Below are 27,653 nucleotides of genomic sequence, written 5' to 3' on the forward strand. Positions count from 1 at the left end.
AGATATAGGGAGTTAGAAAAAGTAAGGAAGCCAAGATAACTCCTAGGTTGTGAGAGATGCTAAACTGAAGCTCAAAAGAGAGATAGGGGCATGTGGGATAAATTTGTAAATTATCAGCATAGTGGTAGTAATTAAAAGCATAGGAGCTAATGATATCACTAAATGAAGTAATGCAGAGGAAGAAAAGAAAGAATAATAGGGCAGCTCCTGGACAATTACCAAGACTTAGAGGACATTAAGTATTTATAAACCCAGATATTCTGAATTAAATGATAAAAGAAAGAAGTGATGGCTGTATTTTTGAATGAGATTAAAATAGATATGATTCAATGTGCAAAAAGCAAATTTATTTTTGTTTTATTAAGGCTTATCTATAGGAAACTTTCTCCCAAAGGATAACAAAAATTAGTCCACTTTGCATGACGGCTAGAGAATTGGCCTCAGGGTCAAAAGATGTGGGTTTAAAACCACCTGGCTTTAGGCAAAAATCCTGGTTTTATGACTATCACATAATCTGAGTGCCCAAGCCATCTCTCTAAGACCAGGACACACACAAAAAAAACCCCAATTATTGTTATGCATTAGTAGGACTTATCTTGGTGGGAGTGCCCTGTAACAATGAAATCATAACCCAGATGAAAACACTTTTTTAAAAGCTCATAAAATTCTATAATGAAATAAAATTATATGGCAGAATTTTTTTTTCAAAACAAATACACTGTTGCAAATACTCAAGCCACCAGAATAAAGAGAATAATAATTTCATATATAGTGTAAAAATAAAAGGCAAACTTTAAAACTAATAAAGCAATGGATTGATTATTGATCATAAACTTATTTGGATACTCTGCTTGCTGCACTCACAAAGTATCCTCAGCTTATGTAAGTGAAGTGAAGCTCATAAATGAACTTCTATTCAGGACCAGGTGCAAGAACACTATGGAGACTCTTGTTATATAAAAATAAACTATATTGAAAATCTAAGGATAAAAAAGGATTTCTAACTCTAAAAATTCTAACTCCACCCAAATAAAACTCCCTGGTTCCACAAGAAACTGCTTCTCCTATTTCTACAGGCTACACTAATCCTTCCTAATCTGACTAACCCAAGTTTTCCCTATTCTACAATAAACTAACCCTCTTCTCTTTATAATTCTTAACTTTGTCTTGAACTTACAAAAATAAACAAAAATAACAAAAATAAAAATAACAAAGGCTAGCTGGCTAACCCCTAGCAAGAACCAAGTTAGGACTCTGAGAGAAAGTAACTCCTCACTACCTCCCAGAGAGTAACTCCCAACTCCCTCAGAGTAACTGCCACACCCAGAATGTGTAACTGTCACAGAAAAAAACGTTAAACTGTCAACATTTAAAAGTTGGTCTTAAATCTGCTTCAAATTCCAATTCTTTCTCAAGCCAGTTTCTCTACTTATCTCTAAAGTAATATAACAAGACTAAATTTCTAATATCATCCTTATAATAGTGAAGATAGGATTAACTCTCCCCTTACCTATTTTTAAATTAATCAACAAAAACTGAAAATATCCCTACTTAACATTAAGTAGGGGAGGTTTGCAAGCCACTTACTAAAAGTGGATGAAAACCCAGAGAGGACTGACCACCCCCTGAGCAGTGCTGAGCAAATTTAAAGACTGCAATTGGCTCCCATCAAGTGGAGGAAGGGGCAGAAAGTGATGTGGAAAGAAAAGACTATAAAGGGTCCTGAATTTCCTGTTCAAGTTGTGTTTGGCCTAAATCTGGGACTTGGAGGATCTTGGACTGGAACTGTGGTTTAGTGCTACGAATTAGGATTTCAACCTCAGACTCTGACTCAACTGCTCCTGGATCTTCTCCCTTTGGACCTTCGGCTTGCAGGAGTGAAAGCTGACATTCCTTTCTTGGCTTCTGGAGAGTTTAGTTCAGGAGAGGTCTCCCCCCTTCTTGGAGGGGGTCTCCTGGGTTGAATCCTTATTTAATTCACCACCAAGTCCTCCGGCTAAGTGGTTAAGGAGCCCTGCATTTGTTGAGCCAAGGACCAGAACATTTAGGGTGATAAGGTAGACCTCTTGCTCTACCCTCTTTTACATTTCCCTACTTTCACTCTTTCTATCTCTTTGTAAATAAAGCTACTGAAAGTCAATTTGACTTGAGCTAAAATATTTTTAAATCGGGGACCACAGTACTATCTTAGAATTCTCATATATTTAGTCAAATCCTTAATTTTAATTCCTTACAATATATATCTCCAATCAATCAAATATTCTATTTCCTAACATTTGACAGGATCTAACCTAGGAATTAGAGATAAAAAAGACAAAAATAAAAGAAGTTTCTAATTTCAAGGATCATATAATCTATCAGGGAAGACAATATAAACAAAAATAAGTACATTAAAAAGATATACAAATAAATACAATATAATTTTCAGCAGAGAGGGCCAGCAACTGAGGAATGAAGAGAGGTCCCATATAGAAAATGGTTGGTGATTGTCCTTCATACTTGAAAAGGATCAGAATGATATAACTGGTGATATCTATTGCCTTGTACATAAATTGGATCTAAGTGAGGCAAAGTTGCACTGGTGATGATCCGGTAAGCGGAAGCTTCTTTAATGACTAACCAAATACCTGCCTCAGCCACCTTGATGGCCACTGGAAATTGTTCTCGTGCATCTCTTCTACCAGGAGGAAGTCTTCACATGCCTGGGGTAGCCACTGACCAAACCATTGATGGGTTTGAGACCGGTAGGTTACCCTCAACTTGGTTTACTTCATCTGCTAAGATGATTTTACTAGAGTGTGGCCATTGTGCATGCTAAGGTTCTTGGAGCCACAGGTCAAAGCTAAGTAGCAGGTAAACACAAAAGAAGAAAAACAGTCCCTCACACCAGAGGTGCTGGTCCGTCCTGAATACCCCAGACACCACCTATGGCACCTCAAGTGCCAAAGAAGATAGCATTTGAGTTTTGAAGGGAAAATGAGATTATAGGAGACTGTGGTAAGAAGGAAGTACATTTGAGGGATGGTGGTTGGCTAAGAAAAAAATTCAATCACCAAGTATTAATTTCATGTATACACAACATGCACATTAACAACCTTCTTTTTATGAATAAATGAAAATAAGTATGACAGTAAAAGCTCCTTTTTTATCAAGTAGATTCATGGACTAGGGTAACTTGTATTAATGTATTTTCAAAATTACTAGAATTTAAAACAAAAGCCAAAGCTCTTTTTTTAGGAAAACAATTTTTTAAAGAAAAATCTCTAGAAGATTATTACATCTCAAACAGAATATTAAAGAAAATTTCCTCTTAAACAGAATATTTTGTACATAAAATCCCAGGTTCTATAAAGAGTTGGAAGGAAGCTTAGAGGTTTAACCTAACCCCCTTGTTTCATGAAAAAGGAATGTGAGGTCCAGACCTGCCAAAAATTACTATGTATATGTACTAAGTAGCAAAGTTGAGTTTCAATTTAAAACCCAAGTATATACCTAAGTGTCTAAAAGACTATAGCTTATTATTCCCTTATTTTTGTTCCCCACAGTACTATCCTTCACACTGTTTACTGTCATTGTGCCTATCTTTAACGGTTATTCTGTCCCATTTCGTTTTCTGCATTTTCTTTTTTTCTCAGTAAGATCCATAAAAGAGTAAAAAAGGAAAAGTTTTAAGATGAAGGCAGGTTTGTCACATATAAAACAAGTGCTCCAGAGAACACAGTGGAAGGGGTGAATACCTTTAGAATAGGACACTAAGGGAATTGGGTGAAAGATGATAGGAATATGGGAGCAGTCAGTGGACCAGGGGGAAACAGACCTAGAACAATGACATGGATTCAGAATCACTGAGGTAAGAAAGTATGATGGGGTCAGTCAAATTATATTACTCATTAAGAAATGTTTAATATATCCTGGTAGTTTGACTGATACTGCACAAAATATGTAAATTAACTTTAGGAGTATTGTTATTTTCATAACAGTATAGCCCTGATATGAGTAATATTTCTTCAGCTACTTAAGCTGGGGTTTTTTCTTCTTTAAAGATCATTTTGTAAATGCATCCACAGAGATTGCTTTGCCAAACTTGAGGTAGCTAGGTGGCACACTAGAAAGAACTCTGGGCCTACAGTTAAGAAGACTCAAGTTCAAATCTGATCTCATACACATATTGGTTGTGTGACCCTGGATAAGTCACTAATCCTGGTGACCTCGGTTTCCTCATCTATAAAATGACCTGGAGAAGGAAATGGAAAACTGCTCCAATACATTTGCAACAAAAACAAAAACAAAACAAACAGGTTCACAAAAAGTTGGCCATGACTGAAAAATGACTGATTTGCTAAAGTGACTGAAATATATAATGTATTTATACTTATTTAAACTCTAGAAATGATGATGTCAATAGGATTTGTTTTGTAATCTGTAGGGGTAAAGAAGTTATTAATTTTCTCAACTGGTTTGTCAATTCCCTAGAATTTACTACATGAACCTTAATATCCTCAACAAACAGTGATAGTACTATCTATTCTTTGCTTAACTTTATGTCTTTAATTCCTTCCTTTTCTTGTATTCCTGTTGCTAGCATTTCCAGAATTTTTCTCAAATAATAGCAAGAAAAGAGAACATTCCTGCTTTGTTTTAGGAAATAAATGCCTACTATATGTTGGGTTCTGTGCTAAGTACATTTTTACAATACTGTTTGATTTTAGCATTTATGGGGAAAAGATCCTAGTTTTTCTTTATTGCATATAATGCAAGTTTTTGTTTTAGATGACTTTTTAAAATTATATTTAAAAATCTCTTTATCTTTTAGTTTGAGTTCAGTAATTTTCCAAAGACTTGCTTCAATATCTTTTTAAATAATCATGCATTTGGGGATTTCTATATATTTAAAGACTAATTATGCTGATAATTTTCCTAATGTTGAACCATAATTGCATTTCTAGTCTAAATTCAAAATTGTAATGATTTTAAAGTAAATTCCTGAAACCTTATACTCATAAATGAGATCAAAGCAATTACAAAAGTTAAAATGTATAGTTTTGAACATCTGAAATTAAAAACTATCTTACAAAAAACCTTAAGATATATAGAGTAAGAGAAAATGGTCAACTAGAAAAATCTTTGTATCATTTACCTATGATAAGATTTTTATATACAAGATGAATAAAAGCAATACTTATAACTAAAAGTCAACCCCCAGTAGATAGGTGGACAATCTATATGAATTTAAAATAAAAAAGAATTGCAATCTATTAACTATATGACATTATGTGCAAAATCACTAAGAAGAAATGAAAATTAAAACAACCTTAAGGTTTTACACCTCACAAACTGGAAAAAAAAATTTAAGATAAGAATAATCAATTGTAGGATTGTACAAAGACACTAAAATGTTAGCAAAGCTATGAATTAATCCAAACATTCTGGAGAGCAATTTCTAATTATGCAAATAAAATTACCGCAAAATCTGTACCCTTTGAAATATTCCACTGGTAAAGAATTGCAAACTATTAACCACCATGTAAAATTATGAACAAAATCACTAAAAATGAGAAAAATAGTCAACACTAGCAGGGTTGTAGAAAGAGAGGCATCCTAATGTATTGTTGTTGAAAAAGCTATGAATTAGTCCAAACATTCTGGAGAGCAATTTATAATTATGTAAGCAAAGTGAATAAAATGTCTATACCCTTTGGGATATTCCTTTGTTGATATTATGCCCCACAGCATTCATTGACCAAAAGAAAAATTCTATACACATCTAAATATTTAGACCTTCTTTGTTGGAGTAAAGAACTAGAAACAGCAAATGACTGTTTTTGCTATTCTCTGTATCTCCAGTGCTTAGCCAGTGCCCAACACATAAAAATGACTTGTAATTTGACATGACTTGATAAAACAGAATGACCAATATCCACAAAATAACTGAAAATGAGTGTCAGGAAAATATAATGACCATGCATAGCCCCATTGAAGAGGTGTGAAAATAAACCACTCCCTAACCCTTTACAAAGGGGCTTCACAATTATGTATGGAACACTGCATAGAATGAGATTTTTGTAGGTCGATTGATTTGTTGAATTTTTTGGTCATTTATACTTTTTTTTCTTTAGTATGTGATAACTTCCTTGGAAGGAAAAAGGAAAGGATATAGAGGTAGTAATATTAAAAGACATTCAGAACAATCCATTTAAAGTAATAATAGTTTAAAATTTAAATAATGTTTTATGGTTCACATAACTATATCACATATATATGTACATATGCCATATATATCTACGAAATACGTAGCATATATGATGTACATATATGATGCATAGATAGGTACACATATATCATAAATATGAAAATATATCATTTAATGCTGATAACAATCCTATAAGACAGTTGCTATTATTATCCCTATTTTAAAGATGTTGAAACTAGAACTATTGTAGTTAATAAATATTGATAGGAGTCTGATAAAATTTACAGAGATCAGTTTGATACACCACTACCACCTATTTATTCACAGGAGAGTAAGGATAGGAAAACAGAAAGTAGGAAATAGGATAGTATATCTCTTAATCCTCATACCATTTTTAAAATTCTAATCCTATACTATCTGTAAAAACTCTATATCTAAGAATCTTCTTGCCTACCAAAGCAGGCCTAACTTATCTACTCTGTCTAACTAATATTAAATTGGCTATCTATCTTATCTAACTAATCAATGAACATTAAATCAATAACAAACTCCTTAAAGCAATTCTTCTATTAACTGCCAATTATAAACTGCCTGTAACACAGACACAGAAAACTCTTCCCTAAAAGTTCAGAGGAGAAAAGCTCTCAGTAACCAGACTCTTTCTCAAACTGGTATCTATATCCCAAACTCTCAAAAGTAACTGTCAAATGTCCTTGACTGAGAGAACAACACCAAAATCCCCAGAATCCCTGCTCCCTAGGAAGACAGAGAAAAGGAGTTTCTCTTAAATAAAATCTGTACTTATAAAAACTGTTCTTAAAAAGATAGCATGAGATTAAGAATACTTCTGCTCTTAAAAAGTCAGAGTGAGATTAAGTAACTTCTGCTCTTACATAGAAACTGCTCTTAACCAGACAGAATGAAATTTTATAACAAAACTGACAACAGTTAAGTTGGTATGGCCAAGATCACATAGGTAGTAAATGACATAATGGGAATTGAATCTGGTGCTCCCTTTGAAGCCAGTGTCTCTAATGTGCATGCATTAATTTTCTTTCTTGCACAGAGAATCAGAGCCTGGATATATTATTATAGGCACTATATATAAAAGAATACCTACAATTATGACATCAAGGATTCCTCAAAGTATCAAAGAAATAATGGTTTTTATGTATATATTTCATCGCTATATTATAGAATTCAAGCTCCATGGGAAAAAAAACTGTCATTTTTCATCGTTGTATAGTAGCAACATATACAGTTCCCTATACATAATAGGTACATAGTGCATATTTTTTATTTTATCTATTATCTTTGATAATATACACTAAATAACTAGTACATATTTGATAAATATTTAATGAATGAATGGAATTTATCAAATTTCTCAGAAGTTCAAATACAGTGATGATTTAGAAAAAGTCACAGATTCACATAGGTCATTAGAGGCCTAGAGAACATTTCCAGTATACATATGAGGAGAAAAGTCAGATTAAAGTATTGGAGATAGTAGGGTTGGAATTATATATGACAAAAGTAAAGAGTTAGGTAAGAAAAGGAGGAGAAGGGAGAGAGAGGAGGACTCATTAATCAGACTAAAATACCTTTTTAAAAAAAAGCCTCAGCATCATATATAATCTAAGTTTTCTAAAGTGGTCTACTATTGTGCCATAGTAAGGAAACTCAGTAATCTCTTCCATTTATGTTGCTTATGAAGCAGGCCTAAATGAGGAATTTGTATTTCATCTTTATTATTTCCATATTTTTCCTTAAATATTATGTGAAGATTGGATTTAGCTATCTCCTGATTATAACAATGAAGATACTTAGCTCTTTCTTTATTGTGAAGATAAAACTATAATCTCTTGATTGTAAAAATAAAGGTTCTTAGCTGTTCCTTTATAGTGAAGCTATAATTCTAAGCTACAATCTATTTTTAGATTTTAACTTTAAGGTGTTAAGTGATTACAAAAGGTGAATTAACTACAAAAAGGTGTTAAGTAACTACAAAAGGTGAACTTAACAAAAGAGGAATTAAGTAACCCAAAAAGATAAAAATCTAACCAAAGAAGGTGAGAACTAAAGAATGGGCAGTCCTGGAGAAAAGTGTCTGCTGTGATTGGTAGACATGGAAATTTAGAGGAGGTGATTAGAGAAAAAAGACTGAAAAAAGACAGTCAGTCACCAGGGCTTGGAGTGAAGGATCAGTCACTCGGAGCTAAAGGAAAGACAGACATTCCTTCAGAGATTTCGGGCACTGACTTGGAGGATCAACTGGAAGACAGACTCAGAGGAGTGACTGGAAGACCAACACCCAGACTTCTTTTAGACTGTTACCGTTGGTGAGTGAAAAGCTGACTTAGTGACCCCCCCCCCCCTTTCTGAAGGCATAAAGCTCCCAGGTAAGGTCCATCTTATTGAGACTCTCTTCCCCTGGCTGGGGACTTAGAAATTCTAACTGCTATAAGAAGCCAGAGTTTTTCTCTCTCTCTCTCTCATTCCTTAATATCTTCCTTCTGTTGTAAATATTGTAAATAAACTACCATAAATTCTATTTACTTTAGCAATTCATTTTGGGATGTTAGAAATTAAATCCCTGGTAACCACAAAATTTAATATTTTCAGTACAACCATAATAATTCTAACAATAATTTAGAATTATTTGTTTTATGTTGCATTTTTATTCTTTTGTTTAAAAGATGGTTAGTAAAAAGACAATTGACTCCCCTCCCTAAACTAAGCTTTCAAGTTACTGAAAATGGAATTCTCACACACACACACACACACACACACACACACACACACACACACACACACCCCCCGCAGAAATGTGAAAGACAATAATAGTAGGTAGAAGGATGTACTTTCTGAGGGAAAGGTTATCATTAATCCCATCACTGTCTATAGCCAGCAACAGGTGAGCATTTAAAAAGAAACACAGAAAAGGTCAAATCCAATAGATTAGAACAATAGTCACAATGCAACATTCTAAAACTGTTTTCTTTCTAATATGAAAAATTATCATATATTTGAAGTGTATTGCTACTTTGGAATTACTTGGACTTTGAAAGTAATATGTTTCCCATAAAAAGATGTCCTAATGAAAAATAACATTGTATTGAGTATACTTAAATATGTGAAATTCTAGAACATTTGATTTTTTTAAATCATTTTTAACAATCTCTAGGAAAAAAGTGATTTTTTTCTTTCTATAATTACTTTCATATATAGTTTGAAAAATAATACTTCATGAAGAAAATTAGAATACTAAAAAGGTTGAATTAATAACAATACGTGCAACAAATGTTTCTTAAAAGACACTAATTACAGTGGGCTTCAGATAAAAGTTCATTTTATAATATTTCATCATCATGATGACTTTTGTTAAATTTAATTGTGGTTGGACTTAACATATTTATATAGATGTTCAGCAGGGATTTAATTTCTAAATCCCAAAATGAATTACTAAAGTAAAATGGAATTTTTGGTAATTTATTTACAACAGAGGGAAGATATTAAGGAAGAGAGAGATATATCTCTGGCTTCTTCTGATATCAGTTAGAATTTCTAAGCCCCAGCCAGGGGAAAAAAGTCTCAAGACAAGGGGCCATTCTCGGAGGCAGTATCATTAAATTAACCTTTCACTCACCAATGCTGACCATCTAAAATGAAAGTAGTCTGAGGTCTGCACCAGTTTCTCCAGGGGACTAGTTCCTCCAGTCCAACTCCGAGTCAGAGAATCCTCCAACCAACTAAAATCTCAAATCGAATATATTCTTCTGGCCTCTGGAACTCTTTTAAAGATCTTTTTTCTCATGTATCACCTCCCCTAAATATCACGTCTACCAATCACAGTAGACGCTCCTCTCCAGGACTGCCCACTCTTTAGTTCACACCTTCTTTGGTTAGATTATAACTTTTTGGGTTACTTAATACCTTTTTTGGTTAATTCACCTTTTGTAGTTACTTAACACCCTTTTGTAGTTAAAATTGGTAGATCTACTTAAAATACTGAGTAATTGCCTTTTGGAGATTAAAATCAAAAATAAGATTGTAGATTACAATTTAATCTTCCCAATAAAGGAAGAGCTAAGTATCTTCATTGTTAAAGTCAGGAGATAGCTAAATCCATTCTTCACACTTTGTAGTCAAATTCTGTATTTAAAACAATCTAAAAATAGATGTTTGCTACCATACTGTACCTGTTAATACTACAAAAATGTCAAATGCTCATGAACTATATTTAGCTAATTTTGAATAGGAAACACTGAATGAGCATGTATGTGTGTGTATACACACTACCAGTGATACTTATATATGTGTGTGTGTGTGTATATATATATATATATATATATATATATATATATATATATATATAATACTTTAAGATTTGAGAAAGAAAGAGACAGAGAGAGAAAAACAAAAGGAGAGAGAGCTTTCAAGGTACCAAAGATTTTTGGGATACTTCAGTATATTTTAGCATAAAAAATAATTTATAAACTGAGATTAAAAAGCAGTATTTCAAAGAATTACTAATCTGCATGCAACCATATCCAATTCTTTTTAAATCACTAACTCACCTTTTAAAAAGTTACTTAGAAACAATAGTTTAAGTCCTTTATATCACAAATATTTATTTCTAATGTCCAGAGTCAAAGCTTAGGTCTGAACATATGTTCACTTAACAGAACAGGTTAAAAAACTATCAATTCAAAGACTATACTCTAGAGAAAAATAAACCCTAATGTAACTAGTGGGATAAACAACTCATTAAAACTAAACTTGGACAAACTCCAGGATAAATTTAAGGAAATAAGAGTTAGCTAGTCCTTATAGGTAGTGGCACAGACAGAAAATTAATTTTTCCGAATTAAATGATTGTTTTAAAAATTCTGTTTAAACTTGGTATTTCAACAAAAAGTAATACCAACTGATTGAAATCATAGGATAAATCTGGCATATCTTAAAAGAAATAATTTTCTACACTGTTTCAAAATAAAACAAAACACAAAGCAGAGAACAGAATTTGTATGTTTCAAGCAAAGGAACTGATTTAACCAATCCATTCACATTCACCAGAGTATCATGAAAATTTTGCAATGTGTAGATTTCAGGAACAGCAACCCATTCTTTTAAAATCAACACCTCATAGTGTGTGAAAGAATATACTCTCAAACAGCTGGCTCCAAAAGTTTACATAGAGTCCCCAAATGCAAGATTCAAACCTGCAAAATGTTCCAAAAATGTAATTTTTGTTATTACTCATATCCTGATATAGTAAAATATGATTAGTTCATTTTTTCCAAAATAAAAGAAGTTATTAACCAGCTACTAGAATTTCCCAAACTTACTAAGGTTATAAATAGTTAGGATAATATTCAAAGAAAATTTGAGCTATTTCTGTATACATTAACAATATACCTAATTTTATGTTCAGAAATTTTGCCTCTTTCTCTGCTTAAGTATATGGTAAATATTTCTAGATATAATTTATATTAAGCTTGTTTTTAGAATGTCTGAGGTTTTCCAACAAAATTTATGTGACTTATAACAGTAGAGGGTAGAAAAGGAAAATAGAATGAGTCTTTTTAAGTCACACACACAAAAAAAATTTTAGCTATATTTCAGTAAATTTTGACTCAAAAGTTTTCCAAATGAATTCTGATATATAGGGTTATCTATACAGGACACATAAGGGCAAACAAACTTTCACAGCATGCTTCAAAGTATTTGGGTCTCAAAAGGACATTGCCATGTATTTCATCACTTTGATCACACCTACGTATGATACACAGTATTAAATACATAAAAAGTCAATAGGACCACAAATTTAGAAACAAGAGAGCACTCAAAAATCATGCAGGTTAATCTCCTTGATTTTTCAAATAAAAAAAATAGGGCCCAAGAGATAAGTGATTTAGCCAAGATCAAAAAGGAAGTAAGTAGCAATGCCAAAATTTGAACCAAGATTCTCTCAACCTAAAATCCAGGTACATATTCTACTACATTATGCTATCTGAAAAGTTAAAGCAAGAAGATATTCTGAGTGCTGACAGAATTTATAATCTTTCCTGAGGACAAAATAATATGTAGAACAAAACTTAGTCACAAAACAGTCATGTCTAGAACAGCTAGATGACAAAGTGAACTGAACCTGGAGTCAGGAAAACCTGAATTTAAATACAACCTAAGAAACCTGGGTGGTCCTGGACAAGTCACTTCCTCTTTATTTACCACAGTTTCTTTACCCAAAACATTGGAAAATAATAATAGCACCTATCTTCCAGAGTTGTTGTAAGGATAAGATGAGATAATAATTGTTAAGGATTTAGTACAGGACCTTCCACACAGTGCTGTTTAAATATTAATTATTGTTGTTGTGATGGTGATGATGATGATGATGACGACGATGGAGGGGAAATAGACTCAGAGAATAACAGACTCGGAAGAAAACATAAAGATCAGATTATCTAGTCTAACTTGCTTACTTTGGGAAGAGTCAAAGACTGAATTCAAACCATGGATTGAAATTTAATTCTGAACTGATTAAACACAATAAATATTTAATTAAACACCTATTTTTGCATCTTATTAGAGGTATGACTCCTCTCTGAGCTACTTCTTGGAAGGCAACCACTACCTCAGGTTTTGAAGGTATGCCCTCTAATTTTTACCCTAATAAAACTCAAAGCTAAAGTTCAAGATACTCTGCAATATGCTAACCATTGGCAATCAGCAAGTAGACAGGATTGTCTCAAAGCAAAAACATTTTCTAAAACAGCATAGTAAGAACACCGGCCACAAAATACCTTAACCTTTCTTATAAACCCAAAGCAAATCCTAACACAAATACATACAATAAGCATACACTAGGCATAAAGTTAGAAGACAATGGTTGTAAGACAAATAAATATGGAACATATGTGGTCAAAGTAACTCATAACTGAAGTACTATGTGTCCTCACTGTCTTTTCGCAGAAGTCTCAACTCTCCATTGGCAGGGCTATCCCTGCCTTGAGTGAACAATCAGCTCTCTTTTCTGCTGCCAAAGATCATACTATTTAAAACTGCTTTCTCCTTCATGTAATTGCCTCTCTGTATTTGTGTGTTTCTTCATTTTTGACTTGAACACTCAAACTAATTCTCTTAATTGCATGATGGAATGTCTCCTTCTGAAAAAGTAGTTCAGTTCCTAGATGCTATGATCAAAGAGAAGGAGAGACAATCTGCACCTCTTCCTCTTAAAGAAATTTCTTCTGAAAGCTCAGGTTTGTCTTTATTGTCTGCTTTTATCATAACTGCCTCTAAAACTGTATAAGAGTCACCCAAAGGTGTAGTCAATTAGGAATTTTTTCAATGGTTTTCTGCCTTCTAAGTCAGAGAGTCCTTTCCTACTTCTTAAAGTGATAACAGGTTGTTAACACCTTGTTAACACATTACCACCTCATTTTCCATGATAATCTGAGACTACATCAGCTCAGCAAGTTAAGAGGGAAGGAAGGCTTCCTTCCCTTAGGTAGTACAAAGACAAAAATGAAACATCCCTAAATCTAGGGAGCTCATTTCCCAGTTGAGGGTTAAAATATATAAACAGATAAATAAGTACAAAGTAATATGAAATTATGAAATAAAAGAGAAAATGTCTCAAAGAATTAACAAATATTTGGCAATGGACAAACAGGTTGATATGAAGTCTACATCAACACATGGTAGAAAGAGAGAGAATGAGAAGATTTGGTAACATAAGAAGCCAATTGAGATAAAATACAAAGAAAGAGGATCACAGATTTAGTGTTTGAACTGACCTTATTTTCTGAGTCCAAACCCTTCATTTTATATGTAAGGAAAGTAAAGCACATACATTAAGTTAATTACTCGGGATCTCACAGCTCTAAGGAAATATCTGAACTTTGATCTTCCTGATTCCAAATACAATTACTCCAAACCACCTCTAAAAATCCAGGGGATTTAAGAGACTTGCCAGATTTTCACAGAGCAAGAAAGTATCAGAGGTAATAACATAGCAAAGATCTTCAGAATCTAGGGTCAGTCCTTTTTCTAATGTGCCATATTTCTATGTCTAGAAAGGAAAGTCAAGGCTATAAATACCAACTGAAGGATTTTGTATTTTTTCTTAAAATATAAAGACACTGAAAATTTGTACACAAGTTAATGACACAATCACACCAATTCTTTATGAAAATTAACTTAATAATAATAATAATAATAATAATAATAATAATATTCAGATGGATTGTACATTTTGCAAGAAAAGGTAGGAGTTCTAAACAGTTAAAAGAAGACCTTGGGCTAACTATGGCTTAGATCATGAGCTTCTTAGTGTAAAATTCATCCTTAAATTGAAGAAACTAGGGGAAGCCATTAGACCTAAAGGTATGACCTATATAATAATCCTTAGGAATATGAAGAGGTAGTGATAAAGAGATTTAAGGTGATCTGATAGCGTCTAAGAAACTCTGAATAAATATTTGTACTACTAAAAGGATACAGCAACAAAAAAAATTTGAAAGAAAAAGGAGAGTAAGAAAGCAAAATGGTACCTGATGAGGTTTTATTACAAATATCTTAGGAAAGAAGGGAAGTAAAAGGTAAAAATATACCCAACTAAATACAGAATTCCAGCAGAGAGAGATAAAAAGGCTTTCTTAACTGTGCAATGCAAAGAATAAAAGAAAACAATATAATGGGAAAGACAAAAGAGTTCTTTAAGAAAAGCAGATAACAAGGTAATGTTTCATGTGAAAAAGGACATGATAAAAGACAAAAATGGTAGAGATATAACAGAAGTAGATGAAATTAGGAAGAGGTAGCAAGAAAACAAAGAGCTATATAAGAAAGATCTTAATATCACCAATAATCATGACAATATAGTCATTAAATCAGTGAGCCATCCTGCAGAATGAAGTCATGAGGCTTAGGAAGCATTGCAAACAATTGCTTAATTTAAAATATTAAAAGTGTTCAAATGCTGCCCTCAATTTGCCATCAAATTTGGAAAATTCAACAGTGGCCACTGGATTGGAAAAGGTCAGTATGTATCCAAGTCCTAAAGAAAGACAATGTTAAAGAATGTTCAAATCACAAAAAAATGCACTCATTTCACACTCTAGAAAGGTTATGCTTAAGAGTTTTAAAGCTAGCTCCTGCATTATGTGAACCAAAAATTACCAGAAAGGTAGGCTAGTTTTCAAAGAGGCAGAAAAATCAGAGAACAAACTACAACATTTGCTAGATAATGGAGAAAGCAAGGGAGTTTCAGAAAGGGATTTACTTCTGCTTCATTGAATATATTAAAATTTCTGATTGTGTTGAACACAATGGAATGTGGCAAGTCATCAAGGAGCTGGGAATACCAAACCATTTCAAAGTATATAGGTCAAGAAGCAACAGTTAGAACATAGAAGAATTAATTGGTTTAAGATTAAGAGAGAATGACAAATCTATATAATGTCACCTTATTCAATTTACTTATATGAAGAGTTAATTAACAGGGTTGTATGCAGAATTAACATAATTAATTAACATCATGTAAAATGTCAGGCTAAAAAATCAAAAGCCAGAATTAAGGTTGCCAGAAGAAAAATCAATAATCACAAATATGCAGATGATAACACTCTAATGACAGAATGTGAAGAATCAAGAAGCTCCTTGATGAGAATGAAAGAAAGAATATAAAACCTGGTTTAAAACTTAACATAAAAAAGAAACAAACACCAGGATTTTGGCAAAGAGTTCTATCACTTCCTTACAAATAAAAGGAGAAATGGAGGCAAAGTCAGACTTTATATTGTCAAAGCCATTGCAACCATGACACTGAAAGGCACTTGCTCCTTGGAAGGAAACAGAAACAGATTTATAATTGATATAAAGAAAAACTTCCTAACAATTAGAGGTATTCAAAAATGAAATAGTGTCTTTTATGTAGAAACGGAATCTCCTTTCTTAGACATCTTTAATGGCTTGATGATCAAATGTTATGTTTAGGGTAGAATAGATTTTTTTTCAGGTATAAATTGCACAAAGTGGTCTCTGGGGTCCTTTCTAACTCTGGCCTTCTGTAGTTTTAATTGGGAGATTTTTTGAGGGACATAGTTCATACAATGATGACTGAATGGGTACTATTTATTCTTAGTTCCTTTATAGTTTATGTGAATTTTCAACATAGTAGAATGATATTGCAAGATCCACTTTTGAACACCTCCAATTGTTATTCTGTATGTTATACTGCTCCACTGGAAACTGGAAGTGGATTACATTTGCTTATGTTTATGACATATCTTATGAATTATAATCATATGAATAATATCATTTGTCATGTAAGCTATCAATTCTAAATCAAAATAAATGTCAAAAAATAGTAAAAAGCATTAGAATTTATGAACTAGCAAACTTTTCACATGATTAGGACTAAAAAAAAAAAAAGCTTAACTATTTCTTTACTATATCATTTAAAATGTTTCCCCAATGAATAGTGGTAGTCTCTTGGTTACAGAGAATGACAATTGTCTTTGTGCATTATCATCTATTGATGTTCCCTCATGTGGCTGAGGCACAGAGTTTGTGGCATATGGGGCATGGGACGCCTTTTCTATATCCTTTAAAATGTTTCCCCAGGGACAGCTGGGTGGCTCAGTGGATTGAGAGTCAAGCCTAGAGATGGGAGGTCCTAGGTTCAAATCTGACCTCAGACACTTTCCAGCTGTGTGACCCTGGGCAAGTCACTTGACCCCCATTGCCTAGCCCTTACTACTCTTCTACCTTGGAGCCAATACACAGTACTGACTCCAAGACGGAAGGTAAGGGTTTAAAAAAAAATGTTTCCCCAATGAATACTAGTAGTCTATCCATATTTCAATTCCTCTGCTACAAATTCTAATATGGAGTGGCAAAGGTCAATTAACGTTCCCATAATTTCTATACTATTACCCAGTTGATTTTTCTTTGTGAAAATGAGATCCAAAATAATAGTTCCCCTCACTGATCACATGTACCTTTGAAAAATTAAATTATCATTAAAAAACACATCCATTGGGGGCAGCTGGGTAGCTCAGTGGATTGAGAGCCAGGCCTAGAGACGGGAAGTCCTAGGTTCAAACCTGGCCTCAGACACTTCCCAGATGTGTGACCCTGGGCAAGTCACTTAACCCCCATTGCCTAGCCCTTACCACTCTTCTGCCTTGGAGCCAATACAAAGTATTGACTCTAAGACAGAAGGTAAGGGTTTAAAAAAAAAACATCCATAAATGATTAAGTTTTATTGATTTTGAGAGAGAAAACTATGGAAAATAAGATAATTCCATGACATCACTACAAGAGAGAGCAGCTAGGTGGCACAGCGGATACAGTGACAGATTTGGAGTTAAAATTCATCTTGCTGAGTTCAAATCTAGTCTCATACACTTATGTGGTCACTTAAATTAAGTTTGCCTCAGTTGCCTCACCTGTAAAATGAGCTTGAATAGAAAATGGCAAAGCATTCTGGTATCTTTGCAAAGAAAACCTCAAATGGAGTCACTGAAGAGTTTGACACAACTGAAAACAACCAAATAACAATTTATTGTTCCCCAAACTCAGCTTTCACCTCCTCCAAGAAATCTGTTGCAGAATTCTTTGATACTGTCACTTAATGCTGTGCTGCTATTAAGATTTATCCAAATGTTCTCCAGCATGCTTTCTACACTGGTTTCTTATATTTCTTTCCCTATGTATACTAAAAGCAGCTAGGTAGTGCAGTGGATAAAGCACTGAGCTAGAAATCAGGAGAGAATGGAATTCAAATCAGAAACTTACTAGCTGTGTGACCATAGAGAAGCAACTTAAACTTTGCCTCAAGTTTCCTTGCCTGTTAAATTAGGATAATGATAGCACCTATGTCCAATGGCTGTTGTGAGAATCAAGTGAGATAATATATAAGTTTAAAGTGATAAGTACAGTGCCTGGCACAAAACTATTATTATTATTTTTTAAAGAAAAATTTCCTTTAATAATATATATTGACTTCAGGTAGTTTACCATTACTCATGAGTACTCCATCCCAGAAAACAATCTCTAAAAATTAAAAATTTTTTTTTCTTTTAAAGAAAACAGGAAATATAATTAGAAAATCTTTTTGACAAATAGGAAAAAAAATCTGTTATTCTGTGGTAGTTCATCTTTCAACTTAAAATGATGGAATAATTAAATATATATGAAATTTTTTGGCTCTGACCATTTCACTTAACATTATTTCATTTGCCTTCCCATACTTCTCGGTACTTATCATGTTTATTCATAATTTCTTCCAGCTCATTAATATGTATTATAATAGATAATATTGAGGGGGTATATTTGATGGGTAAATGATAACTAATAAATCAGGTAGTTATCTTCTTTTGTCTACCCTCCTCTCTATATGCCTCCCTTCCTCCCCTTTCCTCCCTCTTCTTTAGCCTCCCTTCCTCCCTTGTTCTTCCCTTCAGCTTCCCCTTCCCCTGTTCTTCTTCTGGTTTCTAAATCAGTCAGGGAGAGTTAGTGATGTTTCAAATGAAATTACTCTATATCTTCTTCTATCTTAAGTAAGGGTTTATTTGGGGAAGACAGGAAAATGGAGGATGTAGATAAGAGGGTTGGGGGTTTCCCTAATTCTATAATTAGCCTTAGATTGGATGATATTGAGAGAAATGGTTGATAGGTCTAGTATTTCAGTCACTATCACTAAAAGAGCAATTGTTGCTATTTTTGTACAAAAATTATTGTCCTTTTTATATACGTATGGGAGATACTTTATAAGATAGCCTTTTTGACAATTTTGCTCAACAAAATCAAATTCTTGCTTTAGGAAAAAAATAAGTCTAGTGGGATTGTACTTTCCCAATCTTTCAGGCTATTAGATAGTAGCAAAATGTCATCCACCATAGAATAATGATTGACAAAATCTATCTATACTCACTACTAATACTCAATAAAGATATTCTCTTATTCTCATACAAAAATATAGAAAACAAAAGGCAGAAATATAGGTAATTATTCCTTAAAGCTCTGTCACTTTCTTCTCCATACTTTTTTCCCTGTTATTTGAAAGTATGTGGCAAAGAATTTATTTTCATTCTTTTTAATAAGGTGAGAGGATTTTTGCCCTACAACTTTGGTATCATCATTTTCTCTGATATTCAGAAAATTGACTTCATGATGCTCTCAAAATAACTGTGCTTTCACAAGCAATATGTATCGTTCGTCTAATCCAATTCCTTTCCCCATCTTTTCTCTTTATTTCTACTTCATCTGAAAGTACATCTGTCACTATGATGGTTTTATTTTCTTTAATGGTGAAAATAATTTGTAATTAAAATATTTGAAGATTTTTTTCCATCTTTTGACTACTATATATTCCTGGACTAGACTCAAAGCTTTATTTGCATTGCTCACAACAATCCCTTTGGATTGGTCCTACATTCCAATACTTATCTGTTTGATATAGCAGAACTATCCACAATCTTCCACTATCCTTTTCCATAATATTTTACAAGAGGTATTATATTTTGAACTGGTGTTGCCCTAGGTGGACACATATCTTAAGTCAACTATTTGATGACTAAGGTCCTCATTATGGAGATTTGCATTGGGTGAACTGCTGCATGAAATTACTGAAATTATTCTTCATATATATTTAGATCTAGAAGAGATCTGATAGGTGATCTGGTGAAACCTCCTCTCATTTTTCTTAAAAAGAAAATGAGACCCATACTGGTAAATAACTTGCCCAAAATCTTAAAAGGGCAGAGCTGGTTTCAAACTCAAGTCTTCGGACTTCAAATCTAGCACTCTTTTGCCCAATATCATGGCCTCTAATTCTGTAGTAATTTTGACCACTAACAACTCTGTGATCAGTTTGCCTCCTTCCTTATATTTTGTATATAGCAGGCTACATATCATCTCTTCTAAAATGAGTTCCTTGAGGATGGAATATAACAAAGACTGCTGACTTTATAACTACATGAATACTATGATGACAATGATGACAATGACGATGAGGACTATGACTACCACGACCACCCCCATCACCATCACCACCACCACCACCACCATTACTACAATCAGGACAAAATATAAATTCCTTTAATTGGTATTCAATGACCTTCATAATCTGGCCCAACTTTCTTTCCCAGGTTAATGCCCATGTTATTTCCATCCATGCCAATTACCACCCAATGAAACTGGCCTTCTTGTTTGGCCACTAATCATTCCCAATGCCTTTCATTCTATTTCCCTGTCTTTGTATTGCCTGTCCTCTCATGCCATTTCATCCTCATGCCTATTTCTCAGACTCTAAAGTTTCCATGTAGATTTAAGCACCACTTTCTCCAATAAATATTTCCTGCTTTCCCCAATTCCTGGTGCCTTTTCCCATCCCATCATCCTGTATTTATTTTGTATCACTTTTATATGCTTATATAAAAGCATTCTGTTTCCCTTAAAGCTAAGCTATAAGCTCTGTAGGGACAGAAACTGTTTCCACTTTTATCTTTGTATCCTAAGCATAGTACCTGACAAAAATCAGGCACTAAATAAATGTTTAGTCATTAATTAATTGATTGATCAGAGGATATAATATTTTAAAAAGTTTAAATCATAATAAGTGTTAGTTGTTGTTCTTATTGTTAATAAAAGCATTAGGATTAAAATTGCTCCCTGCCATACTCCCCACCTCCACAAAAAGGAATCACAAGACCAAAGATTTAGAGCTAGAAGAGACCTTTGAGGTCATTTGGCACAACTCCCTTTTTTTACAGATTAGGAAACTGAGACACACAGAGGTATATCTAGAACTTGATCTGCTATATTATGCTTCCTCATAAGATAAACTTCATTTCAACAAATGTTAAAGACTAACAAAATTTCCATTTTGTATTTACACTGATTGTCAGTATTGACTATATCCTTCCTAACATACATCAATTATTCTTCTAAAAGTTATCAATCTGATAAGAAATACAGAATGAATAAAAGAATCATGAACCTCTTGCTTTTTATATTTTAGATTTCTATAGTAGAATTTGTACTCAAAATTAAAACAATTATATTAACAGAATATTTCATTTCTAACTTTTAAAATCATGAAAGCTTATTGAATTTTATTAAAATAATATATTTCATAAAAAAGGAAAATTTAGCTACAAAAAAACATTAACTAACTTATTACAGTGTTAGTCAAATATATATAAACAAACTAACCAATAATTTTAGGGAAAAAAGTCATAATTATAAGCTAAGACTAGACAGGAGGAAAAAATATGACCAAAATCAGTATTATACATAATTAACATTACAGTGTGAAATTATTATTTTGTAACTGAGAAAAAAAATGAAGGGTATTTTAATGATTTATGTCAGAAATAAAGCTGAGATTTTCACTACTAACTCAAAACATACTACCTAAGGGATTCCATAACAGTCCATAAAATGTCTTTGTTTTTAAAAGCTATTGCCTGTGTTATATATTTTCTCCCAAGAAATAGAAGAACATATGTAGCATCAGATGTGTGTACTTTAAGAAACTCTGGAATGTGAAATCTAAAAATCCAAATAAAGCAGGTGGTATAACTTGTGAGAGGGGTGGGAAAAAGGTAGGGCCACGGGAGAAGAATGATTTGAAGTTTAATGACATTACCAGGCTACCTTACAGAACTAATTCTTATTCACTGCATGACTTCAATGAAGCTCCCAGTCCTCGTGCTGATTTCTATTTACCCCAAGTGCTATTTGATGTGTTTCATCTGGTGTTTTATTCACTTCAAACTACACTTCATTTAAGTGAGTTGTTATGTCATTGTTTTCTAGCTATTATTTTCAAAATCAGCACTTTTTGTTTATCTACTATGTAGTTGAAATAATATTATTGAAGAAAAACAAAATTTAAAAGATATTAAAGAGCAATGTTTGTAAAATAAGGGTTAAAATTATCCTTGGAATAATTTGAGGTAGATTCATCAAAAAAATAATCATCCAAAAATCTGCCTCAAAATCAATTGCATTCTGGGAACTTAAAACACAAATTTTTAAATTATTCTATTAATAAGTTTTTAAAGATTTTATAGAAGAATATTCTTAATGACAAGTACTTGAATTATATTCAATTGCTTACCTTCATATGGCACTAAAGTTTGCAAAACATTAGGCATTTTCTCATTTTTGTCTCATATAAATAATAAAGTTTATTTTAAATCCTTAGAGGCACAATAATTATCACATATAAATATTATATTTTTAAATAATAAAGGCCTATAAAAGATTTAATTTTAAAAAGACCACTGATGTGCATATAGAAAATCAATGCTACTGCTTTAAAAATAACTCTACCATCTGTGACAGCATATTTACTATTGTAGCTTATAAATATATTTACTGAGTAGCTATTTTAGAACATGCTTATTTATTTCTGAATAAACCCAGTACATGTTCCCAGCCATGTCTTGATAGATCAAGAGATATTTGGCTCATATAAAATATAGTATATTCACTCAAAGATGCAATTTTAAAAAGTAGAACTAGTCTCCACCCTCCATAATGAAAGGCACATGAGGAACAGTGATGAGTGTATAAAATGAAATACTTCAAAAAAGACTAAGTTTATCAAAACATAGAAGGCCAATATGTTTTGATAAAGTAAAAAGTAAGAGGGGCCTAAATTTATCAAAATATTAAAAACATTTTTAATAACATTAGTTCTAAAAGTTAATTTATGAAAATTTTATAGAACTGGTGTTGGATACAGAATGAAAATTTCTTATAAAAGGTAGTATATGTGCTCCACTAAATCATACGACTTCAATAGTGCTATGCTCAGTTATGCACTATCACATAAATCATTTTCCCAAGGTGAGAAAAAATGATAACTCTTAAAGATTTAGAATTACTTTTTATAAAACACAATGAAAATAAGAGTATAAAACTCAAACTACCAGTAATTGAGTGATATTTTGCTTATGGAAAAAATATTAAGTTTATTAATTAAGAATATAAAACAAAGATAAATCATCCTTCACATAAGTCATGTATAAAACCAAAAACATGCAACAAATTTATGCAAATAATTATAAGCTCTTGAAGGATATCACAGCTTATAATTACATTCATTACATATTCAAAAGAATTCTTCATTAGAAAAGGTTAAAAATTTTTGTATACAAGAAACATCATGGCTTATATGAAAAATAAAATTTAAACCAAGAAAATCATATTAATGTAACATATAAATTTTACTATTGAATAATAAATGTATTTGAGAAATAATTTAAATGAAAAGAACTAGATATGTCAGAAATATTAAATTTTGAATACTAATGCTACCAGATTTATCTAATTTGTGAATAAATTATTAAAGGAACTGAATAACTATTGAATTAATATCTAATATCAGCTGGTGGGTTCCTTATCTTAGAAATTATTCTTCTCAAAAATAAAATCAAGAATGAGAACTAGTCTACTCTTAAATAGAAACATTTTTGGAAGTTTCTTTTAAGCATCCTATCAAAGTCATACACAAAAAATAAAAGCAAATATAAATTCTGATCCTACCAAAAGCTATCATGTTCCAAAACTTCATTACTAGTGAATATGCTTGAAAGATGGGATGTTTTAAGGGTCTCAGGAAAAAAGGTACAAATTTCCCTTTATCTAAAATGATTGTTTCTTTGCTTTTCAAAGTCATAAGTGAAAGGAAAAATAAACCATCTCTTAATGTCACATATTTTAATAAATAATGCTTACCAATACATGGGGAGTTTCAGTAATTTTCCATAAATCGCAATGCTAAAAGAAGGAATAAGCGGAACAGGTAAGCAGTATGTTCCTTTACTATCCCAAAATGTCAATCCTGCTTGGAAACCAAATATCTGAAATGAAAACAAAAACAAAAACAAAAAAGGATTAAAATGTTCATGAAAGAAAAGTTTTAATAAGCACAGGATGAAGCACATTAGATTCAATTTTCTGTACAACAGCTGCACATTAAATATTTTCCAGTGCCTTATTGATTTTCCAAATAATCAAAACATTTCCTTTTATTTAATTTAACAATTTACTTAAAACAAAAATGATTAGATTTTTAATTAGACAATACTTCTATCACACTTCTGAAATACTCCTTCAAGTATTTGTTTTGATCTTAAGATTTAATTTTTACATATATGTCATTCCATTTAAATTTTTTCCATCTTCTAAAATCATTCATTCTATGTGTAAAACCAGCTTACTACATTTTGTGCTTCATGTTGAGTATACTAGTTATTATTAATCTAGTTTATGATTAAACAAATCTGAACAATTGTATTTCTTTTAAATCATGCAAAAAGACATTTCATGGCATAACGTAAAAATACTGCATTTTGTTTTCACTTTTCCTTTCAATTAATTGTAGGGTTGAGCTCCTCCAACAAACTCAGTAAATTCCACAAAGGGAGCCTTCATCCGTTTATACTTAAAACTAACAAATCATAGTAAAAATTCTGAAGCATTTAATGGAATTCCTGAATGTTATTTTGACTTTCTGTAAGAAACAAGACAACATAGTCTTTTAAGGAAATACACAGCAGAGAATTAAATCTAGTTTTTCTGTTCCAATTATTTCATGAGGTAGATGATAAACATTTCACAATAGAAAAATGGACACATAATTACAGAACACTGATTTACTGCTTCAATATTACTCAAAAAAAAAGTACAGCCAGGTCATTCTCTTTTACTTACTACTTATAATTTACTAAACATAAAGAGCATGCAAAATCCACTATTGGTAATGATTACTAACTATGAAACTCTGCACTGAAACATACAGATCTTAATTAGTTTATAGCCAATTTTCAAAAGCACTATCTTAGTAAATATAACATAGCATATATATATGTATGTAATAAATATAATAAATAACATCTCTGACTTATAACCATAAGTTATTCTTTTTAGAATATCATTATGTGTGAAAGATTTCCCTTTCTTTAAAAAAATCAATATTCTTAAAATACATTTTCAAGAAAATTGTTGTACATTTATAACAATTACTGGATAGAGAATGGGGAGTGGGGGGGAGAGTGTCTTGGCCTTGCCAGATAACAGTAGAGACAAATTCTGTTAAACTTATTCTCTTTACAAAAGTTCATAGTATTTCTTTTCCACATAAGCCATTCCCATCAAAAAAAAAAAAGAGGAAACTACAGAATCTCTTCCAAAATGTTACCTCTTCACTAAATGTTAAACTACTTGAGTGCTCTCAATTCAAATTTTCAATTCAGTAAAAATGTAAGATGAAGAAGATACAAGATGCTAAAATTTTCTTCTTCCCCCACAAGAAAAAAATTAACTAGACATCACACTATATTTACTAATGCTACTTACACATAAAGTGAGCTATTCTATATATACTGATAATGAATTATCTGAATCATAAGTATTATATATCAGACAAATGTTTTTTAGCTATTGGAAATTTTTACCTCAGATCTCATACATAACCAACAGTCCATCATTTGACACACAAAATTCAATGTGTTATTTTGTAAGAAATTGCTTGAGGATACTATAAAAATTACTTTTAAGAAAGGGGGAGAAAAAATGTAAAAAATGTTGTAGATTATTTGGAAACAACAGATATCCTGAAGTGTTTTTCTTGCCCCCAACTATATATGCATGTTGTCTAGTGATGCTTTCAAGGGGATGGAAATAATAATTTTTAATGCAAATGACCTAAAATATTTAACTAAGAATCCTATTGGACAAAATGTTCCACATACTGCCTAGGGAGAATAATTCTAACACTTCTCTTTCCCAGATTTTTGTAAAATACTAAAAAATAAGTGAAGTTACATCTACAAAGATATTATGCATGCTAAAGGTTTGAATGCCTAATTCTTCAATATAGGGAGCTTATAGTGAGGAAAATCTCTCCTCCAAAACATACCAAATAACTATTTTGCATTATAAAATTTTAGAGAACTGCTGGGGCCACTAACAGATTAAGTGACTCATCCAGAGTCACGATACAAGTCCTAAGCCAGATTCTGGAATTGAAATTCGTTTATCCTGACTATCTGAGAATCTCCTCTCAACCATGTGCACCTGTTTCTAATATAAAATTAAAACTCTCAAAAATGAAGCCCAATCTCTTCATTAGGATAGAATAATGGCTCAGCTAGCCAACACAGTTTGTCTGGGTCATGAATTTGTGAAAAGTTCTAAACAAGACTGCAAATATTCAAACAGTAAAAAGAAAAATTGGAGGTGGGTGACTATGGCACCAATGTAATTTCATATACATAAAAACTGAACAAGTACTAAACATTTCTTCTAAACAGCAAAGAATCAATTTTTAAAAACTAGGGAGGATTCAGTCTAAAATTGATTATAGAAAAGATACAATCATTTATTGAAGTTGTTGTTAATAGTAATTTGTCAACTCTAGATCAGCACAATCGATAGTTCAAATGAACAAGAGCTTAATATCACCTCACTTTGGAAGAGAAGATAGTATAACACAGTAGAGTGAGAAAATTAGTAGATTAAGAGTCAATAGACCTGAGCTCAAGTTCCAAAACCAACTCATTTCATCTTTGTGACTCTGTACAATTTACCTGGGGAAAGAGGGGTGAGGAGGCAGGGAGGAAAAGGAGGGGAGGGAGATGGAGGGGACAGAAGGAACTAGTTTGTTCTACTTAGCTCACAATTAGAAAAGCACATTCTAATCTATAATGTCCTCTGGAAATATAACCGTCCATCAGGAAGGATTCAACACTTACTGTTGAATCAGTACTGAATAACATGAAAACTGAAGAAAATCTAGCAATGAACACTCTGGCCTTTTCCTCAGATTGGGCAATTCTTCCCAGAACCTCCATTTTAAGCAGAGTGTACAATCTAGCCATGTTTTTGCCCTCATTCCTCTCTGGATATCTTTCTCTATCATATTTCCAACAGAAGGACTTCCTTTCATTTCCCCTTTCTAAGCTTCCTTTTATGTAATGCTTTCCCCTATTATAATGTAAACACCTTGAAGGAAGATACTTTTTTCTTTTTGCTTGTATTTGTCTTCCCAGTGTTTAGCACGATGTCTGACATATAATAGCTGATACATTCTTGCCCCCACCCCTGACACACACATGTTTATTCCCTTCCTGCTCTTCCCTCCGCTATAAGCTACCTTCCACACAGCTACCAGAGAGATGTTCTTCTAGTGTACTCCCCCTCCTTAATAAATCTAAAGGTTTGGGGCAGCTGTATAGCTGAGTGGATTGAGAGTCAGGCCGAGAGACAGGAGGTCCTAGGATCAAATCTGGTCTGAGACACTTCTCAGCTGTGTAACCCTGGGCAAGTCATTTAATGACCATTGCCTAGCCCTTACCACTCTTCTGCCCTTGTATTGACTCCAAGACGGAAGGTAAGGTTTTTGTTTTTTTTTTTTTAATAAATTAAATAA

General features: G+C 32.4%; 1 protein-coding gene across 8 annotated transcripts in view; it reads right to left on the reverse strand.

Annotated features, from left to right (window-relative positions):
- VPS13B (vacuolar protein sorting 13 homolog B) overlaps positions 1-27,653 on the reverse strand; it is a 1,055,144-nt gene that overhangs the window by 873,886 nt on the left and 153,605 nt on the right. For all 8 annotated transcript variants that reach the window (XM_056820764.1, XM_056820763.1, XM_056820760.1 and 5 more), the window contains one exon: positions 23,957-24,081. In XM_056820764.1, the coding sequence (XP_056676742.1) occupies positions 23,957-24,081 (125 nt within the window). The remainder of the gene's footprint in view (positions 1-23,956; positions 24,082-27,653) is intronic.

The sequence above is a fragment of the Monodelphis domestica genome, chromosome 3 (genome assembly GCF_027887165.1).
Source record: "Monodelphis domestica isolate mMonDom1 chromosome 3, mMonDom1.pri, whole genome shotgun sequence".
Classification (NCBI taxonomy): Eukaryota; Metazoa; Chordata; class Mammalia; order Didelphimorphia; family Didelphidae; genus Monodelphis; species Monodelphis domestica.